At 37.8% G+C, this 19,563-nt stretch overlaps 1 protein-coding gene across 1 annotated transcript; it reads right to left on the bottom strand.

Annotated features, from left to right (window-relative positions):
- Positions 1-4,823: 4,823 nt before the first annotated feature.
- LOC130872085 (resistin-like alpha) lies at positions 4,824-17,619 on the bottom strand. Its single transcript, XM_057765892.1, has 4 exons — positions 17,564-17,619; positions 6,482-6,627; positions 5,572-5,652; positions 4,824-5,058 (listed from the first exon to the last, which is right to left on the bottom strand). The coding sequence occupies exons 2-4, from the start codon at positions 6,600-6,602 to the stop codon at positions 4,928-4,930; spliced, it is 333 nt and encodes a 110-aa protein (XP_057621875.1). The 5' UTR covers positions 6,603-6,627; positions 17,564-17,619; the 3' UTR covers positions 4,824-4,927.
- Between the last annotated feature and the right edge of the window lie 1,944 nt (positions 17,620-19,563).

Raw genomic sequence — 19,563 nt, 5'->3', positions numbered from 1 at the left:
TTCATGATAAAGGTCTTGGAGAGAGCATGGATACAAAGATATACCTAATAATAACGGCAATATACAGCAAGCCAACAGCCAACTAGAGAGAAACTCACAGAGATCCCACTGAAATCAGAAACAAGACAAGATTGTTCACTCTATCCATATCTATTCAATATAGTTCTTGAGGTCCTAGCTAGAGCAATAAGACAATAAAAGCAGATCAAGGGGATTCAAATCAGAAAAGAAGTCAAACTCTCACTATTTGCTGATGATATAATAGTTTACATAAGCAACCCCAAAAATTCTACCAAGGAACTTCTACAACCCATTAACACTTTCAGTAATGTAGCAGGATACAAGATAACTAAAAAAAAAAAAAAAAAAAAAAAAAAATCAATAGCCCTCCTTTACACAGATGATAAATGGGCTGAGAGGAAATCAGAGAAACATCACTCTTCACAATAGCCACAAACAGCATAACATATCTAGGAGTAACTCTAACTAAATAAGTGGAAAACCTGTATGACAAGAACTTTAAATCTTTGAAGAAAGAAATTCAAAAAGACACCAGAAAATGGAAAGATCTCCCATGCTCTTGCATAGGTAGAATTAACATAGTAAAAATGACAATCTTACCAAAAGAAATCTACAGATTCAATGCAATGCCCATCAAAATTCCAGCAAAAGTCTTCACAGACCTCAAAAGAACAGTACTCAACTTTATTTGGAAAAGCAAATTACTCAGGATAACCAAAACTATCCCATACAATTTAGGAACTTCTGGAAGTATCACAATCCCCGACTTCAAACTCTACTACAGAGCTACAGTACTGAAAACAGCTTGGTTTTGGCATAAAAACAGACAGGAGGAACAATGGAAATGAATCGAAGACCCTGATATTAATCCACACACCTTCGAACACCTGATTTTTGACAAAGAAGCAAAAAATATCAAATGGAAAAAGAAAGCATATTTAACAAATGGTGCTGGCAGAACGGGATATCAACATGTAGAAGAATGAAAATAGATCCATATCTATCGCCATGCACAAAACTCAAGTCCAAATGGATCAAAGACCTCAACATAAAGCCAACTATACTGAACCTCATAGAAGAGAAAGTGGAAAGTACACTTTAATGCATTGGCACAGGAGACCACTTCTTAAATATAACCCCAGTAGCACAGACACTGAGAGAAACAATTAATAAATGGTACATCCTGAAACTGAAAAGATTCTGTAAAGCAAAGGACATGGTCAACAACAACAACAACAACAACAAAACAGCAGCCTACAGAACAGGAAAACATCTTTATTCAGCCCACATCAGACAGAGGTCTGATCTTCAAAATATACAAAGAACTCAAGAAATTTGTCATCAAAAGAACAAATAATGCAATAAAAATTGGAGTACAGAGAACTCTCAACAGAGGGATCTAAAATGGCTGAAAGACACTTAAGGAAATGCTCAGCATCCTCAGACATCAGAGAAATGCAAACCAAAACAACTCTGAGATTCCATCTTACACCTGTAAGTATGGCCAAGATCAAAAACACTGATGGCAACTTATGCTGGAGAGGATGTGGGGTAAATGGAACACTCCTGCATTGCTGGTGGGAGTACAAATTGGTACAGCCTCTTTTGATGTCAGTGTGGCAATTTCTTAGAAAATTAGGAGACAGCCTTCCTCAAGACCCAGCAATACCACGTTTGGGTATATACCCAAAGGATGCTCAATTGTACCACAAGGACATGTGCTCAACTATGTTCATAGCAGCATTTTGGGTTATAGCCAGAACCTGAAAACAACCTAAATATCCCTCGACTGAAGATGGATAAGGAAAATATGGTACATTTACACAATGGAGTATTATATAGCAGAAAAATTAATGACATCTTGAAATTTGCAGGCAAATGGATGAAGCTAGAAAGCATCTTATTGAGTGTGGTAACCTAAACTCAGAAAGACAAATATCATATGTACTCATTCATAAGTGACTTTTAGTCATAAAGCAAAGAAAACCAACCTAAAATTCACAATCCCAGAGAAACCTAGACACTAAGAGAAACATACATGGATCTAATCTACATGGGAAGTAGAAAAAGACAAGATCTCCTGAATAAGTTCGGAGCATGGGGACCAAGGGAGAGGGCTTAATGGGGGGGGGGGGAAGTAAGGGAAGAGTGAAGAGAAAAATGTAGAGCTCAATAAAATCAATAAACAAACAAAGAAATAAATAAAACAAATGGTTTCAGTTTAAGTGCTAAAGCACTTGAGACCACAAAGGCTTCTCATACTCAGCTTCAAAAGTTTTATTCTCCTAAAGAAACTTGTTTCAAAAGCAGTGCTATGGTGATGGATGTTGACCCCCTTCTCTCCTCCTAGAAAATTAATATTCATTATAAAACTATGCAGGAACCTGCAGGAGTTAAGAAAAACAATTCTTACAGATATTTATGTTTTTATAGTACATCACTAAACACTCATCATGGGTGTTACACACACTGGTATATCCTCCATCACTATTATTGTGTCTTTTCCATGCCAAACCCTAGAAAGACCTGGGCATGAAACTTTAAGGCGGTGTTATCAAGCTGAATAGCCATTATCTACTGTCACTTGCACCAGCCTGGGTGCTGTGCCCATGGATTTGCATCTAGGAGCTGGCTCTACTCTCAAGACTTCTGCTTTTCTTTGCTGAAGTTCCTCTCGGAAGTCTAGAACTTCAGATACAGAATTAAACGACAACTTGAGCAACCATTTATTATTAAAGCTGACTGATGCCAGCTGATACATCTGGGATGTGATCCCAGCATGCCCTATTGACATCAAGTTTGGCACAAGGCTTCATAATGTCTCAGTTCCCTATCCTAGCAGCTACAGTTTTTGTTCACTTTCTCAGTTCTCCTTCACTCCACTCTTTCATCAACAATTGGTATGTTATATTTACACAAATCTAGAAAGGATCCAGATCATTTTGGAGGATGCCATTGTTTATTGGTAAGGAGCCTAACTCCTTGTGAAATATAACCAGGAAGTCTAGTAGTACTAGGTTTTGAGGACTGAGCAATGTGTTGTCCAAAAGATAGAAAACCTGGAGGGCTACTACAATGTTTGCTTTTGAAAAGATTTTTATTTATTTTTTTAATTTTAGTTCTATTTTTAAGTCTGTCACTTTATCAGGAGTACAAAACAAGAAATTGTGAACTGAACAGTCCCTGGGACAAAGTAAGTTTAAAAGAAATACCGAGAACCAAGTGAGAAAGTCTAATGTCAATGCAAATTCGGTCTGAGAGCTTGGCCTGTAAAATGTTCAAATAAGTTAAAGTCGTTATCATTTAAACAGTAAGGTATCCCCAGTGAAAGGGGAACCACAGCTTCTCCTAAATATACCTCTAACAAAAACCCAACCACGACAATTGTCTCATGTCAACTTGACATACAAACACATCATTATTCACTTCTAACTCTTTGTTTTTTATTCTTAAGATCTCACTTTAATATTAACATCACAATATGAAACATAAATAACTCATGTGTCCTTAGCTCATGTAAGGGCAGCTGTTACACTTTGAACTCCTCCCCTAGACTTAACTGACCCAGGAGGAAAATGCTCATTCCACATGCGCCATCTGACGTTTAATCCCTACCTTTCTCTCTCTCTCTTTCTCTCTCTCTCCCTCTCTTTTGTCTCACCATCTCTCCTTTTCTCTCTACCTCCTCTCCACTCTGTGTCTGTGTGTGTGAGTGCATTCGCTGTGTTTCTGTACATATGTGAGCAGGCCAGAAGTCAATTCTTAGGCCGGAAGTCAATTCTTGTAATTGTCCTCAGATTTTGTCCATCTTGTTCTCTCACTTTGCCTGAAGCTTGCCAATCCAGTTACCCTGGCTAGGCAGTAAGTCCAAGGAATCTGCCTGTCTATGCCCCTTCAATACTTGGATTACTAGTATACACTAACATGGGTGGTATTTTATGTGAATCTTAAATATAAAAAGTGGGTTCTTCATGGCTTCTAGCTTTGAGAAACCTACTACCATAATTAACAAGGTGGAAAGAAAGATTTTTATTGTAGTTGTAGTTAATTTATTTTAATTCTTTTTAAGTTCTCAATAGTCACACCATTATTTATTACTTAAAATTATTTTGATAGTCTAAAGCTGACACATGAATTATAGCCTCTTACAAAGGCTCAAAATTAGATACCCCAACCTTATAGAACATTTACTACCTAACCACTTCTTCACTTTCTTAACAATGTCATCAATATATTAAAACTAGTTTTTGCTTTGGAACTCTGTGACTTTTTTATGCTCCAGTAAGGTGCAATATCATAATTCTCAGTAACAGGTGAGGACTGTGGTGGTTTTCGACATATGTGAGACATGTGATTGGGAAAGAAGTCACCTTAAAGCCATCTTTAAGGTACTTGAATTGTAAGGCATATACATACATGTTGAAAAGTTAGAACAAAATTATTTTAAATTTCCCCCCATTTGCCCACACTTTACAGTCTTCTAAATCTTAGCTACCTTAACTTATTTGAACATGTTGTAGATGTTGGCTCCCATAAAAGCATGCTAGTCCATTTTTCTGTATTTCATGCCATCCAATGTACTTATACCTTGTATCAAAATTTGTGAGTAGGAGAATTGAATGGGGGAGATCCATTGTTCCCATCCTTTTCTTTCTTGGCAACCCATCTCAGGTCCAGTGAAATATAATCATTGAGCTACTAAAATTGTCTTCTTGCAACATGCACCACAAGCTACGAATAATAACATTAAAGACATAATCATAGATGAATGCAAATCTCTCTTTATTACTTAAGAAGTAGGATTACTGTGTAATATGAATTCATAACAAGGACAATGAATCAGATCTCCTAGGTGGAATCTCAGTTTCATTATAATCATTATCTCAAAACTGGATTCTCATCTTTTTCATTTCCTCAGTTGGCAGCAGCGGGCAACGGTCCAGTCTATGATTGGACACAGACAGTGGCAAATGTTTTCATTCTGGACATTCCAAGATCCACAAGCAAAGCCACATGAACAACCAGTAGCAATCATTCCTGCATGGTTGAGTGAGAAAAAGCCATTAGAGACATATGACTTTAAAAGATGGAGACCCCTTCACTGTTATCCCTAGGAAGCTCATGCACATATCTATGTTTTGTGGGACATAAAGCTAAATCAATTTTGAGAGTGATCATCAAGAAAAAAATCACTTAAAGTACTTGGTGTTTCACTGTCTTCCAGTTGATGGCAAATCCACCTCTGCACTGGCTCCTATTCTACCACTACAAGGGACTAGAATGGGAAAGAAAAGAAGGTCATATCCATGACCACACAACTGAAGTCCAGGTAGACTGTCATATGAAGGAAAAAGTGACTGGAAAAACAAACACAGGGTCCATCAGTAACATTCTTAAGGAAACTGGAAATCAGGAAGGTATGTCTAGGCAACTGGGATTATGGCTCAGCTCCATGGCAGGAAAAATCTGATGTATTTGAAAATACAGGTATTAGAGTTTGATGGCGTGCACAGGGCTTCTTACTCAAAATTCCCCTTATGAGTTACTCACCTGGTGGACAGGAAGCCAGTGTACCTAAAGCCTTGATAGTAGTGCAGGAGAGACTCTTAGTCATAGCAGAGGGAGGACGCTCTGTAGGTAAGAGAATAAGGGTTATTGCCATAATCTCTTGTTATTAAAGCTCCCGTTCTTAGTCATGCTCTATCTTGGAGATGTCCCTGTTTTCACTAGTGGGCTAATGACTAAGTTTTAAGACTTAGTGTCTTCCATCTTGAATTTTACAGGCGAATGGATGGAGCTAGAAAACATCATTTTGAGTGAGGTAACCCAGACCCAGGAAGACAGTTATCACATGTACTCACTCATAAGTGGTTTTTAAACATAAAGCAAAGAAAACCAGCCCACAAATCAAAATCCCAGAGAACCTAGACAACAATGAGGAGAGGACTCTAAGAGAGACATGCATGGATATAATCAACATGGAAAGTAGAAAAAGACAAGATCTCCTGAGTAAATTGGGAGCATGGGGATCTTGGGAGAGGGTTGAAGAGGAGGGGAGAGACAGGGAGGAGAGAAGAGAAAAATGGTCAGCTCAATAAAAATCAATAAAAAAGACAATGTCTTCATATTTGAAGTCAAAATAGTAGTTGTGCTTACCTCTTACAATGGCAGTGAAAATTAAAATGAACTAACTTTATATTATTTTTATATTATATTTCAAATGTGTTCATAAATTACATAAAATAAACCTCCTACGCCTATTGACTATCAATGAAAATGGAGTGTTTAACCATGAGCTCAAAAAAGGTTAATATTATAAAGAAGTCCTGAACAGGGAGTTAGGGCCAGAATTGAATAAATATGGGTGGAGTCTAGAAATAGGATAGAGATATAATTATAATTTAGGAATAGGAGACATGAACCCTGATTAAGCTCAGCATTCTCCTACCGCATCAGTTACCTAGACTGCGAACTTCCTTGAGCTTCTTCATGACAGAGTCTAAGGTCTCCTCCGTATTCACTGGGACCATCAGTTGAAGAAAGGAGATGATGATGAGCAGGGAGCAGATTGTAGTCTTCATCCTTTTGAATGTTTGTGTCTTGGGGCTGGAAGAAAAAGGCAAGGATGATGAAATCACTGAGCTGTGGAGTAGCTAGCTGTGAGGGAAAAGAAGAGACAGTTATACTCTGGAGAGAATAGGGAGGAAGAACAAAGTAACCATGATGCAACCATTCTAGCTATTTGCAGAAGCAAAGAGTGTTCTCACAGAGAAGATTCACTCACATAAACCAGAAAGGTTTTTAAGGCCTGACCAAGCAAGGATGCTTTTAGACCCTGTGGGATTATCAGCCTGGCTACCCATAATATATAAAACACACAACCCTCCATCACTTCCATGTAAATACTTCTTATACTTCCAAAGAACTTTGGCAGCTGAGGCATAGTTGTTTTTTTTTTTTTTTTTTTTTTTGTGTGTGTGTGTGTGTGTGTGTATTTTTTTAACTGCAATTTCCTCTGAACTGAAACATTCTCTTAAGGACATGTGGAGAGGTTCTTGAGCCTCACAGAGTAAACAAACTCCACATGCCTGGGAAATCTGAAACTTGAGTGTTCCCAAAGTGTTTCCAAAATGCCCCTACCTAGTGTTACAGGAGCAACTAACTAGGAGTCTGTGACCCGTTGTGCTGCCTAGAGGAGAGCCTCCTACCTGTTTAGCTGTTCCTTTAGTAATTTGAAAAAAAAAATCTTTTAACGGGCATTTGAAAAGGGCCAGATGTACTAATAACCTCAGAAAAAGGATATAAATATGTTTTTCCACAGGATACAAAAAGAAAATCTAAATCCCAGACAGACTTATTCAACCTTTCCACCAAAAAACTTCTATCAACCCCTACAAAAGTCAAAAGACAAAACAATTTAAAAAAATATAAAAGCTTAATCTCTCTTCTTTACAGGAATCTTCAACTCCACCTGCCTCGTCATCCATCTCAAAAATAAATTCACTCACTTGGGGACAATTAAAAAATTTAAAAAACTCACCCAAAAAGCACTCCAATACCGGAAAGTCATCATCAATTGAAAATATGGTTTTTTTGCTATGCTTGCTGTCATTGGTATACAGGTATATCCTGCCTCTACAGCCTCATTTGGGGCTTATGTTCTTCATCCTCCCCTTCTTGATCCCGTGGGTTGGGAAGATGATGTGAATATCAGGTTGATGACTAATGACACTGGGCTGGTGGGAGGACATGCCAGTTTTTCCTCCCATTTGACCTCCACTGTAATTAAATATGAAAAATGTCTAATTCTACTTCAATTTATATTACTGTAATAGAAACAACTCCCATGGGTTACCTTCCCATTGCTTACAAAACTTTTCTTTCTGATGCTCCAGATGAATTGGCTCCAAAAAAGTTACTTCCACATCGTGAAAGGTTTATATGAGAGATTAAAATAAAGATTTTAAAAGACGTTTACAATAATAACACTATGGTAAGACTATAAAAAACTATTCCTCTAAAACCATGTCTAAAAAAAATATTGGGACAAAGATATAAAAAAACTTTGCTTAGGAATGTAAGGCTGAATTGGCTTAAATATGGGTTTGAGTACTGGGCTTCAGTACATAATCCTTAAAAGACTCAAAAAACAATTCATGCCTATTCTATAGTTTCACCATTTAATAATTACAGAGCATATTTATTTTTTTTAAATTGCTTTTTCATGGATATAAGCCTAAGGTATTTACAAAAAAGTCTGTTAATAGATGGTTCACACCAGGATGGGTCAAACCTATTTATGTCAGTCATTCTCCCTCAGGTGATTTTTAAATTTTTTTTCCAAGATTATTCAGACTTTCTGCTACAACTAGCTTAGCTTATTTTAAAAAGCCTCAAACATCTAAGAACACTCCTATAAAAATTATATCTTGCCTAGGCTATCATTATTATATTTGCTAAACAATCTTCAGATTTAAAAATTATTAAATTATCAAGTTAGCTGTTCCAGTTGTATTTTAAGTAATTGTGTTAATTCTAGTTTAGCTAAGACTTATCCAGTCATTTTGATATTACAAAGACCTTCCTAAGTTATGCTTCCTATAGATTTAAAAGATAATGCTTGGTTTGCCAATAAAGCCTTACAAATACTTAAAAGAGTTAATAAACTCATTAGACCAAAACATTTTATGGCAGCCTTAATTTTAGGTATTAATGCTTTAATAGCTATTATAACTTCACTTACAGTTTCATCAACCGCTCTAGTCTCAGAGATAAAAACTAAACATTTTGTTAATGATTTAAATAAAAATATTTCTTTGACACTAGCAAGACAACAAATTATAAATAAAAATTAAAAATAAAGCTCTATGCTTTAGAAGATGTAGTTTTAAAATTAAGACAAGAGATAAAAATTATTAAAGTTCAGCTTTCTACCAAGTGCCAAGCCATTATCATATGATAAAAATCATATGTTAAAAATCATTTGTTAAAAATTTAAAAAGACAATAATATTACTCATAATATGGCTCAATTACAAACTCAAATCTCAACTATGAGCAAGACACATGACGGGTCTATTAATCTAAAAGATTTGGCTCAGTCTATTAATTCCGGTTTGCGGTCTTTAAACCCAATAAGTTGGTTACATTAAGTTATTGTTGTCGCCATAGCTGCAAAAATAATTTTTCTTCTTCTTATTCCTCCACTCATTTTCAGACTAGTCTTCTTTTTAATTTCCACTGCCAAAAGAGATATTTACAAACTTCAATTAAAAATAAAAAAGGAAAAGATGCCACACCAATCCCAGTAGATTCTGTATGACAAGTTCCACAGACTGAAGCATTAGACTCCAAAGGGAGGAGGTCTCCTGGCACCAGTTGTGGAACTCTTTAGGCGGAGAGAAATTATTGAGCTGTAGTTCTCATGGCAGTTTGTCTGCTTTATCTTCTTCTATTCCTTTTCTATCTTTACGAGATGTTTCTGATAGCCTGGGCCAAGATTTTAAGTGAGAAAATTGGATAATAAGCCACCCCTTGAAATGGGGTTACTGGCCATAACCTCCTCTCTGAGATATTCAACTCTTTGCTTCATAATCATTTACATAATTAGAAAATAGTACTTTGATAAAACATCCTCCCAACAATATATAAACTTGTATGGCTGTGCATATGGAGATGAGGTTGACTCTGACATTGTGATATAAAAAGCATTGTTTAAGTATAGTTTTAAATTAAACTTTGAGCATTTTTAATAAGACAGAAACTAGATGTTAAGGATTACTCATAGAAATTTACTAACTTCATCAGGACCTAGGGGTTATAACCAAGTGCCCTTGAAGACTTTTTGAATTCGCTCCTAAAAGTTTGCCATTAACTATAAGTGATTTTTTTGTATTTTGTTCTATTTAGTGATTATGATGTTATCTGTTCCCTTTGTAATTGATTCTTTGAACTCACTATTTAGGAACTGTAATACCTGATTGATTTTGTGGGTTTTTTTGTGCCAAATGATTATTATAATTATTTTTTGTTGACTGTTTTACTGGACACATCTTTTAGAATTGTAATACCTGTTTTTCTTTTATAAAAACCCTGCTTGAGAGCAACAAAATACACTCAGATTCAAACTGCCTCTTTTTTTTTTTCTGTTTGTCACCACCAAATCCCACCCACCTAGTCTTTGAGGAACCATGTCCCAGAAAACCCCATACCAGACTGGGGTGGTCAGTGGCAGATAGTGTCCAAGATATATGGTCTAGGGAGTTTTACTGAGGTAAGCATAACACCTTTGGGTGTTGGGATTTCCCTGTCTCTAAATTAACACAGAATTCACTTAGGCTGTTGTAAAGTACAAGTGATCTCTCTCATAAGAGTGGGTTTTATGGTCTAAAAACAATGCTCAAAATAGGAGAAAAGGTCTTGGATAAGTAAAACATAAATTCTGGGAGACATGTCGGAGCCTGTCTCATCAGACAAGAGGACCACCGGGTTGTAAAACTACATCATTCCTAGTATTCCAGGAAGAACAGCTTCCCTCCTCATTCCTTTCAAGAAGTTACCTGTAAATTTAATTTTCCTGGTTTCTCCAGTGCGTATCTGTTTGCACAGGGCTCTTTGCTCTCTAAAACCACCCATGCTTGGATGGGTTTTTCAGGAGGTCATTTGCTTTTGGTTCATCCCTTCTCCTGTAAGTAACCCCCACCTAGACACCTATAAAGAACTCCACTAACTTACTGATTCACCAAACTGGGCTTCGGTAGATTTGTTTTGTTAATCCATTATTAGTTCTCTCTCAGAATAGTCATGTGTGTCTTTTCTTCTGAGAAAAAAGTACACACAATTCATTTGATACATGATCAGGGGTATAGTCATGAACCAAAGATGAGTTGGGATATTGAGACATCCACATGAAGCTGATCTTTAAAAGGATAGACATCCATGACAGAAATCTTGATATAACTCCTCTTCCTCCTATGAGATGGGATTGTACACCTTTTTGATATCGGTGTTGCATGGGTCTTGCTTTGGGTGATGAGACATACAATCAAGGATGTCTTCTATCCAGAGGAAGAGTCTGAGTAGAGGGTCTGCAGGAGAAATCCAAATGGGGCTATTTTCCTTTGTATGATATGGAGTGACTTGCCTGCTTGGAGAGTGGGGGCTACCATATGAGAACATAGTTAACCCAAAAAAGGTTAAAGATTTGGAGCATTTCTTTTCAGTCCCTGAGAGTAAAAAGTAAGGGAAGAGAGTATCCATAAGCCAAGTCTGAGGTCACATAACCATTTCCATTTGTAGTAAAAAGTCATATTTTGCCAAGATGGTTAGTCAGTGAGGACTTGCCTTTGTAAGGTAGCCATTATAAAGGCAAAGGAATGTTCTGTTAGTTTTCTGAGCATTAGCTTCTGCTTGGATAAAAGAGAAAATGAGATAGAGGTATTAATTTATCTTTTCTTATAGTTGGAAAGATCCAAGAAATGGAATGTCAAAGTTAGACCTGTGCTAAGAGCCCTTTCTGGGATTCAAAAACTTAAAACTGCAGGTACTATAGAATAAGAGCACGATGTAAAAGTAGCAATAAAGAAACTAAGACTTACTTACAAAAGTGATGCACTCCCTAGTTCACCAGGACTGTGTTCTCAGGAGAAATGTTTTTTTAATTGAATTAATCAGAGACTTAAGTATTTTATTGGGCTTTAGTGACTGGTGAGTTCCATGATAAAACCGGACTTTTTTCTTCAGTTAGGAGAGGCTTTTGAAGGTCTAAATGATCGAGACCAGAGTATAAATTTTTAAGATACTAAAACACACAGTAGGAGATGAGGAGAGGAAAAGCAATTGATGAATTCTGTACAGTTACTAAAAAACAGACGTGCAAGACTTTAACTCTTAGAAATCTTAGGGGGAGGGATATTGATTAAAACAAAACAAAGTGAACACTTTTTTTTCAAGTCTAATCAGTGTTTCACCAAGGGTTAAAAGGAAGAGCAAAACTTAGGAAGGTACAAGTGGTCTTCTCAGAAACTCCTGTTATGGTGGAAACCACCGAAGCCCCTTCTCTGACAGGGAGATCAAAGTTGCCTGCAGGGGAGAGCCATGCATGGGCTGGAGACCTCCTATCAAACTATGAGCTCACCAGTCTGCTACTAATATACAAATTGCTTGGGCTTTGGTAGATTCTGGAGCCAAGTGCTTTCGTGACAAATCTAAAAAGCACCAGGAGCAATGGGCAGCAGTGGGTGGATATGGGAATATAATAGTCCAGGTAAAAAGCACCAAGTTTCACTAACGGTGAGCAATGACCCATCCAGAGTGACTGTGTGTGCGCATCTCCTTCCTGAAGAAAGGTATGCTGAGGGCGGAATTTGTTTTAGCCCTGGGATTACACCGAAACAACACAAGACAGAGGTAGCGGGAAGGAAGTGGGAGTGAGGAGAGAAGAGGAGAGAGAAGGAGAAAGAATATGAGTGGCCAAAGCGGCAGTTCAAGCAGACTGTACCAGAATCTGGGTGGGATGTAACCAGGCAGGAGTATCTTGCGATAGTTCCAAAACCTCATATGATGAGGAAAATGCATGGGAGTCCCATCCCATGGAGATTCTCCATGATGAAGGAGCCAAACAGTTGATACAAATGAGAGGGTTTTCCCATGCTCAATTAGACCTTGCAAATGTGTAGGTATTTTTGTTGTTTTTAAACCCTTTAGTTATTGTATATCAAGTCCAATTTGTATTTACTTGGGATGGTCAGCAGTGGACCTTTAGAGTACTTCAAGATTATCTTTAGAGTGCCACTATTTATCATAGGATTATCGTCCTGCTTTGTTATCCTGACCATCCTCTCTGAAGAGATTCCACTGTCTAGATAGCAGGATGCTAAATTCTGAGGATTCTGTATATTTTAAAATACACCAAAAATACATGCATGCAGGTGCACCTAAAGGAATGAGAATGGGATCTCACTCAAAATACACTAAAAGAACCAGAGGGATGCTAAATCCTTGGGAGTATTATGATCCTGTACAATACATGTGGAACATGACAAGGTTACTTTTTAAATCCTACAGTATCCATGTCTGCAATGGTAAATGAGCTGAATATTTAACTGGGACTCCTGGAATAATAGTGGATTTTTATACCCTACCTTACTCAAATTGTTATTTGCATGCTGTTTAGATTTTGTTAACTTGTCACAAACTAGGGTCATCTGGGAAGATAAAACCTGAGAAAATTCCTGCACAACTTTGTCTTATAGGCAAGTCCGTGGAGGCATTTTCTTGACTCAAAATTCAATAAAATTCATGCATGACCCTTGAATTAAGGCTTAACTCAAAATTTCAGGATACAGTAGAATGCATCCAGGCCCTGTCAGAATCTAACATAAACAGTCTCTAGTCCAATTCCCAATAGAACTCTTATTCCCCCTCCATGCCTTGAATCCAGTCTTCACCTTCTACAGTTCTGCTGGCATTCTGACATTCCAAACTTCCACCAGAATGGGCTTACAGTATCCTAAGGCATCTCATGTTTCAGATGTCAGTCTGGCATCAACATCAGAGTTTAGAGCTTGAAAAGTTCTTGGACCTGATCTAATTTTACGTTATCACTCAAAAGATAACTAACCCAAGACTGAGGTGAACATCGTGTTTACTTTGTGATTTACATCTGTGATTTATCACAGATGAGCATTTTGTAGATTAGGAGCTGGTACAAGAACCAAGGTCTTTCCATTCCACTGCATTCTCCTTTGTATGAAGTTGTCTAACTTCTCTGGGGCTATATGAAATACAAGAAATGGAATACGACGTGGTATTTGTCAAGTTTGTGTATATCATCTCATTGCTCTATTTAACTGGGAGACCGACCATAAAAGAATAAGGTCATATAAATTATGCTTTAATTTTAAACAATAATATAAAATAACATAAACTGATTTTTCTTTTCTGGATGCAAGACCGCTTGATACCACAGAGGCTATTTGCACTCAGCTTCAAGGGTCTTATTATCCTTAACAATATTCTTTCAAAAGCAAATGTGTAGTGATGGATGTTGACTCACCCTGCTGCGTAATTGACATTTATTAGAGAACTAAACAGTAACATGCAAGATTTGTGAAAGAATTTCAACAACTTCTAGTTCAGTATTCATCTTTTTGTAGACTATCTCCTCCAATCATACATATCATGTGTATTGTGATCAATGTCACAGTCTTCTGCGATTTCCATAATTACTATTCTGTCTTTTCCGTGCCATGTCCTGGGAAGGAGCTTCGAGTTGGGCAGGAGACTTTTGAGCTACCCTGCCAACCAGAATGGCCATTATCTACTGACATTTACACAAACCTGGGTGTTGAGCCATAGATCAACATTGAGGAGCTACCTCTGCTCTGAACACTTCTGCTGTTCCCTGCTTCACTTCCTCTCTGGAGTTTAAAAGTTCAAGTCTAGAATTAAGGAACAATTTAAACCACTGGTTCTGACTGAATCTGACTGATGCCAACTGTGACATCTGGGATGCGACCTCAGCATTTCCTGTTGACATCAAGTATGGCACAAGACTCCTAGCTGTCTCTTTCTGACAACTCCAATGTTTGTTCATTCTCTGAGCACTCATCCTCTTTGTTTATTTCACAGTAAAATGACAAGCTGTAATTTATACATCTGGCAAGAATTCAGGTTATTTGTGAGGTTGTCGCTGTGTGTTGGCATGGACCCTGCCGACCTCTTTGTGAAGTGTGGCCTGGAAGTCTGGTGCTAGGACTAAAGGTCTGGGCAATCTGTTGTTCAAGAGAGAGAAAATCAGAAGGATGGCTAGAATGTTAACTTTGTGAACATATTTATTTATTTGTTTATTTTAGTTCAGTTTAAGTTCCAAGTGCCCCACTTGGACCAAGTATCTTGGACCTAAGATGTCAAGAGTTATGTAAACCCTGAGACAGAGTAAGCATAAAAGCAATGCTATAAACTGAGTAGAAAAGTCTAACAATTTAAGATTTGTGAACTGTGGCTTCAGAGCCAGGCATGCATTGTATTTAAGAAAGTTAACTTGTCCTTTAAGCATCAAGTGTCAAAGAAAGAGCCACACAGTTCCTCCTAAAGCACCTATTGAGTTCTCAACCCAGGCAAAAGAAGTTGTTCTATTTGGAACTTCTTACTAAGAGCTTGACTTAGCCTAGAGGAAAATGCTCATTCCAGATTTGCCTTTTGGCACTTAGTCTCCATTTCTGGGTGTCTTGGGGATAGTGGCAAACCATGAGTATGTGTGGAGACTCCAGGTCGTTATTAGGTGATGCCCTCAGGATCTGACCGCTTTGTGTTTTGAGCTTTCTCATGTCCAGAAACTTGCTAATTTGGTAAGGATGGCTGACCAGCAAGCCCCCAGGAATCTGGCTATCTCTGCCTCCTCAACACTGGGACTACAATTACACACCACCATACCTGGCTCTTTAGATGAGTTTTGGATATCAAACTAATGTTCTCATGTTTGCTCTTCAAGTAATTTACTGACTGAGATACTAGCCTGTTTTTGTTTTCCATTTTCCCAGAAAGAATACAAAAACACTACATTTTTCTCTCTTTGCTTCTAAAAAGGTTCATTATCAAAATCAAGAACTGATGGAAAAGTAAGCAGGTCCTAAATATTTCAGCTTCAGCTGCAGTCCTTGCTTTGCCAGGTCCTGCCTCCAAAATTCTGCTCTCTGGGGAGAAGTAGCATTTGAGCACCTATCCCTCATCTCAATAGCACAACTTGGGAAGACTTAAGCAGGTAGTCCAAACAATTTTTGTTTTACTGACTTCTTTTTTTTTTAACATTTCTTAAACTTCCATGATAGCTCTTTTATTTTTATATTTATATTTTATATCCATTAATACCTTATTTATATTCACTAATCAAAGCAAATATTGAGTTACTATCAGAGAACCAAGCATGATATTATGTAATCAAAGCCTCTACTCCCATGAAGATTATAGTACAGTGGAAGGAGAAAACAGTAAACATGACAACAATTTACAGAAATAACTGCAGATTTCGCTATCATTTGTTAAAAGTTAGAGTTAAAAGTAGAAAAGAGTCTTTCCTAGGGAAGGCACCATGCTGAGACAGAAGATTGGTAGAGCAACCTGGGGCAAAGACTCAGAGCAGGATGTAACCCCTCTGGTGAGAACTTTCAGATGGGAGTGGCCAAGATGGATTGATAGGAAAATAGCCCAGATATAGCACAACTGTTCATTGTACTTTTGTAAAGGCCTAGGTTTTCACATGCCATGTCACAGAATCATAAACAAACAACAAACAAAAAATCGTCTGGAGCACAGAGCACTCAAGAACCTTCCCGAGATTTCCAGAGAAAGGAGCACATCGAGAAGCGAAGATGCCATGGTCCATGGAGATGGGAGAACATTGCCTCCTAGTGATCCTATCTAATCCACCATATCCACTCATTCCTGGATTCAGGGAGTATTACTGGATTAAAGATACATACTCGAAACACATTATCTGGGCCCTGTGCATTCATGAGCAAGGAGCAGAGCAAGAAAACATTTGGGGACATTGAAGGAGCATTCAATAATCTTGATGAAAGATGCTGAACTTGTGGAGCAAGGTAGTTGAAAAGATGTGAAGGCACTTGAGAGAGGAACACAAATGTGAAAATTGCTAATGATTCAGTAATAATGCTAGCATTTGCTTAATGAGCAAACATCCTAACGCATTTGAAAATTGTTAGTGAAATAGCATTGGGTCCTCTGAGCTGTAGCTGGCAAATACAAGGATTTTGGTAGGGGCCACTGTTGAAAAGAAACAGGGAGAAGGCAGTGAGGTACACCATAGTGTTGCAGGTCTGGTTTGCAGTGCAGGAAGAAGCGAGGAAAAGTGAGTGACTGTGAGCTCCATGCAGTAGAGCCATTAAACGGTCCTTGTGTTACAGCTGGCGCTCACAGTGGCCCCGTATTCCTGGAATTTGTCTGTTCAGTGTTCCTGCCACAGTCAGTATGATGAAGTGGTAAATTTAAGAACAGAACCTGAAGCTCTTGATGTATCACATGGCTTTAGTGTTCTTGATTCTCAAGCCTCCCATGCCTTTAAATACATACATTCTGTCTATTCAAGCTACATATCATTCCGGAGATGTCCCTGCAGTGAACATGGGGTCTCCCATAACTTGCTGTAGCTGAGGGGATCACAAAGACTTTGTGGTGGTGAAATAGATTCAGCTCATTCTTTATCATATTGTCTCACCCAGGTTTCTATGTGACTGATATTTCTACAGTTTTTTCCCCTTTTATGAACCTTCTCACTGTCAGAGAAACAAATTCACAAAATTCCCCTTCATATGAAAAAAAAAAGGGGTATTTCTTAACTTTCTGTTCTCTGACATTCCTGGATCTTTTTGGTCATTTTTTGGGGGGCAAATTATTTTTTCTGACCTCAACAAACAATCTCAGATTACCCGTCTTATTCTTCAATCTCTACATGGCTTCTGAGTGCATCTCAAAAAATGGCATCCTTTCCTCCTGTCCTAATAGTGAAGAAAGAGGCCACTTACCTTCTCAAGATCCCAACTTCCTCACCTTGAGACTGGCCAAACAACACTTGAAAGAGCAATGGAGAGGGTTAAGTAGGCGGTGTATAAAAGTAGTAATGGAATTTAATAAATATTATTGCATTTTTATGAAAACCATATTGTTATGTCATTATCCTCTTTCACATCAGTGCCAGTAACTCAACCATGTCTTGGTTAATGGGCTTTTGTGGCTAAATTGGCTCATTTTAAGTGTGAAAAAACATGGTCTTGCTTTATCAAAGTGGTAAATTTGTTTAGAAGAATAGTCTCAAAATATTCTCCTTTCATGTGCTTCTAAGTCTGAGGCAACTAATAAATCACACCCAAACTCAAAACAAATAATAATTTCATAGTCAAGCATGTTCATTCTTTCCTGAAAATGTTCTCAGCAATGCAATAATGTCTCACTCTTATCTAGTATAAACAGGAGGGGCTATGTATGTAACTTGGTTCTTTCCTCTATGTTTGCATATTGCTTGCTTTGGAATTTAAAAAGTCAGTCTCTTTCTTGAGTGTTGGAAATCACCACAAGCTGATTGCTGTTTGAGTTTATCTGATGTTGTTCTTGTTCTGCTTTTAGTGAGCATTGCGTCTCATGGCCTGGGGCCTCCTTCCTTAGTACCAGTCCTTCCTCATTCAGTTGCCTCCTTTTCTGTTTCTCCAATGTGGGTCTTTGTATCTGTCTCCTTTCCTCGCCTGATGAAGGTTACTGTTCAGGAGGATGCCTATGTGTTTTTCTTTGGGTTCACCTTCTTATTTAGCTTCTCTAGGATCACAAATTCTAGGCTCAATGTCCTTTATTTATGGCTAGAAACCAAATATGAGTGAGTAAATCCCATGTTCCTCTTTTTGGGGTAACTCTGACCAAGGAAGTGAAAGATCTATTTGACAAGAACTTTAAGTCTTTGAAGAAAGAAATTGAAGAGGACACCAGAAAATGGAAGGATCTCCCTTGCTCTTGGATTGGGAGGATCAACATAGTAAAAATGGCATTTCTACCAAAAGCAATCTATAGATTCAATGCAATCCCCATCAAAATCCCAGCAAAATTTTTCACAGATCTGGAGAAGACAATAATCAACTTTATATGGAAAAACAAAAAACCCAGGATAGCCAAAACAATCTTATACAATAAAGGAACTTCTGGAGGCATTACCATCCCTGACTTCAAACTCTATTACAGAGCTACAGTATTGAAAACAGCTTGGTACTGGCATAAAAACAGAGATGTCGACCAATGGAATTGAATAGAAGACCCTGACAATGGGATTTTTCATTGCCACAAGGGAAGGATAACAAACACAAGTAGTGAGAAAGCAAAGATGAAGTCATTGACTGACCTCAGTCTGCTTCTTGGTTCTTACCAGTGTGGGTTCTCAGGTTCATTCCATTCTAAGTCTTGACTTGGAGTCAGAAATGATTCTGCACTGGTACATTTGATTCTTTGGGCTACCTGTGTTGGGTCTAGGGGTGAGTGGATAATGAAAACGTGGTTCATTGATGCAATAGAGTATTGCCTGGTGTTTAAGAAGAATGATGTTTTGAAAATTTCAGGTATATGGATGAAGTTAGAAGCAATCATCTTGAGTGAGGTAACCTAGACCCAAGAAGAAAAATATCACGTTTTGTGTTTTCTGTGCATGTTAGCTTCTTAGGTTTTGATATGTGTGCTATAATGTGAATAATCACAGAGGTTATATACCTAGTAAGGGGCCAGAGAGGGCACAAAGATCTCCCAAGGAAGGAGAAATATAATAAAGTGCTTTGGAGAGATAAAAGAAAAGTGGAGTAGGAGAATTAAATTGGGGGGGGGGGATATGGTAAGGTGTTGTAAGGAGGTCGCTCATTTGTTCAGGCTTTCCAGACCCAAAATAACCACACAAAAACTGTATTAGTTAAATCACTACTTGACCTATTAGCTTGTGCATATTTCTAGGTAACTCTTACATCTTGAATCAACTCATTTCTATTAATCTGTGCAT

This window comes from Chionomys nivalis, chromosome 3 (assembly GCF_950005125.1).
Source record: "Chionomys nivalis chromosome 3, mChiNiv1.1, whole genome shotgun sequence".
NCBI classification, from domain to species: Eukaryota; Metazoa; Chordata; class Mammalia; order Rodentia; family Cricetidae; genus Chionomys; species Chionomys nivalis.
Note: the sequence above shows the minus strand (reverse complement) of the source record. Positions and strands in the feature narration are given on the sequence as shown.

Bases quoted from the DNA above. Each gene is read 5' to 3' on its own strand.
- LOC130872085 (XM_057765892.1), bottom strand. From the start codon at position 6,602: ATGAAGACTACAATCTGCTCCCTGCTCATCATCATCTCCTTTCTTCAA. The intron at 5,653-6,481 runs GTAACTGATGCG...TCTTACCTACAG, and splicing joins CAAGGAAGTTCGCAGTCTAG to AGCGTCCTCCCTCTGCTATG. The intron at 5,059-5,571 runs GTGAGTAACTCA...TCAACCATGCAG, and splicing joins ACTGGCTTCCTGTCCACCAG to GAATGATTGCTACTGGTTGT.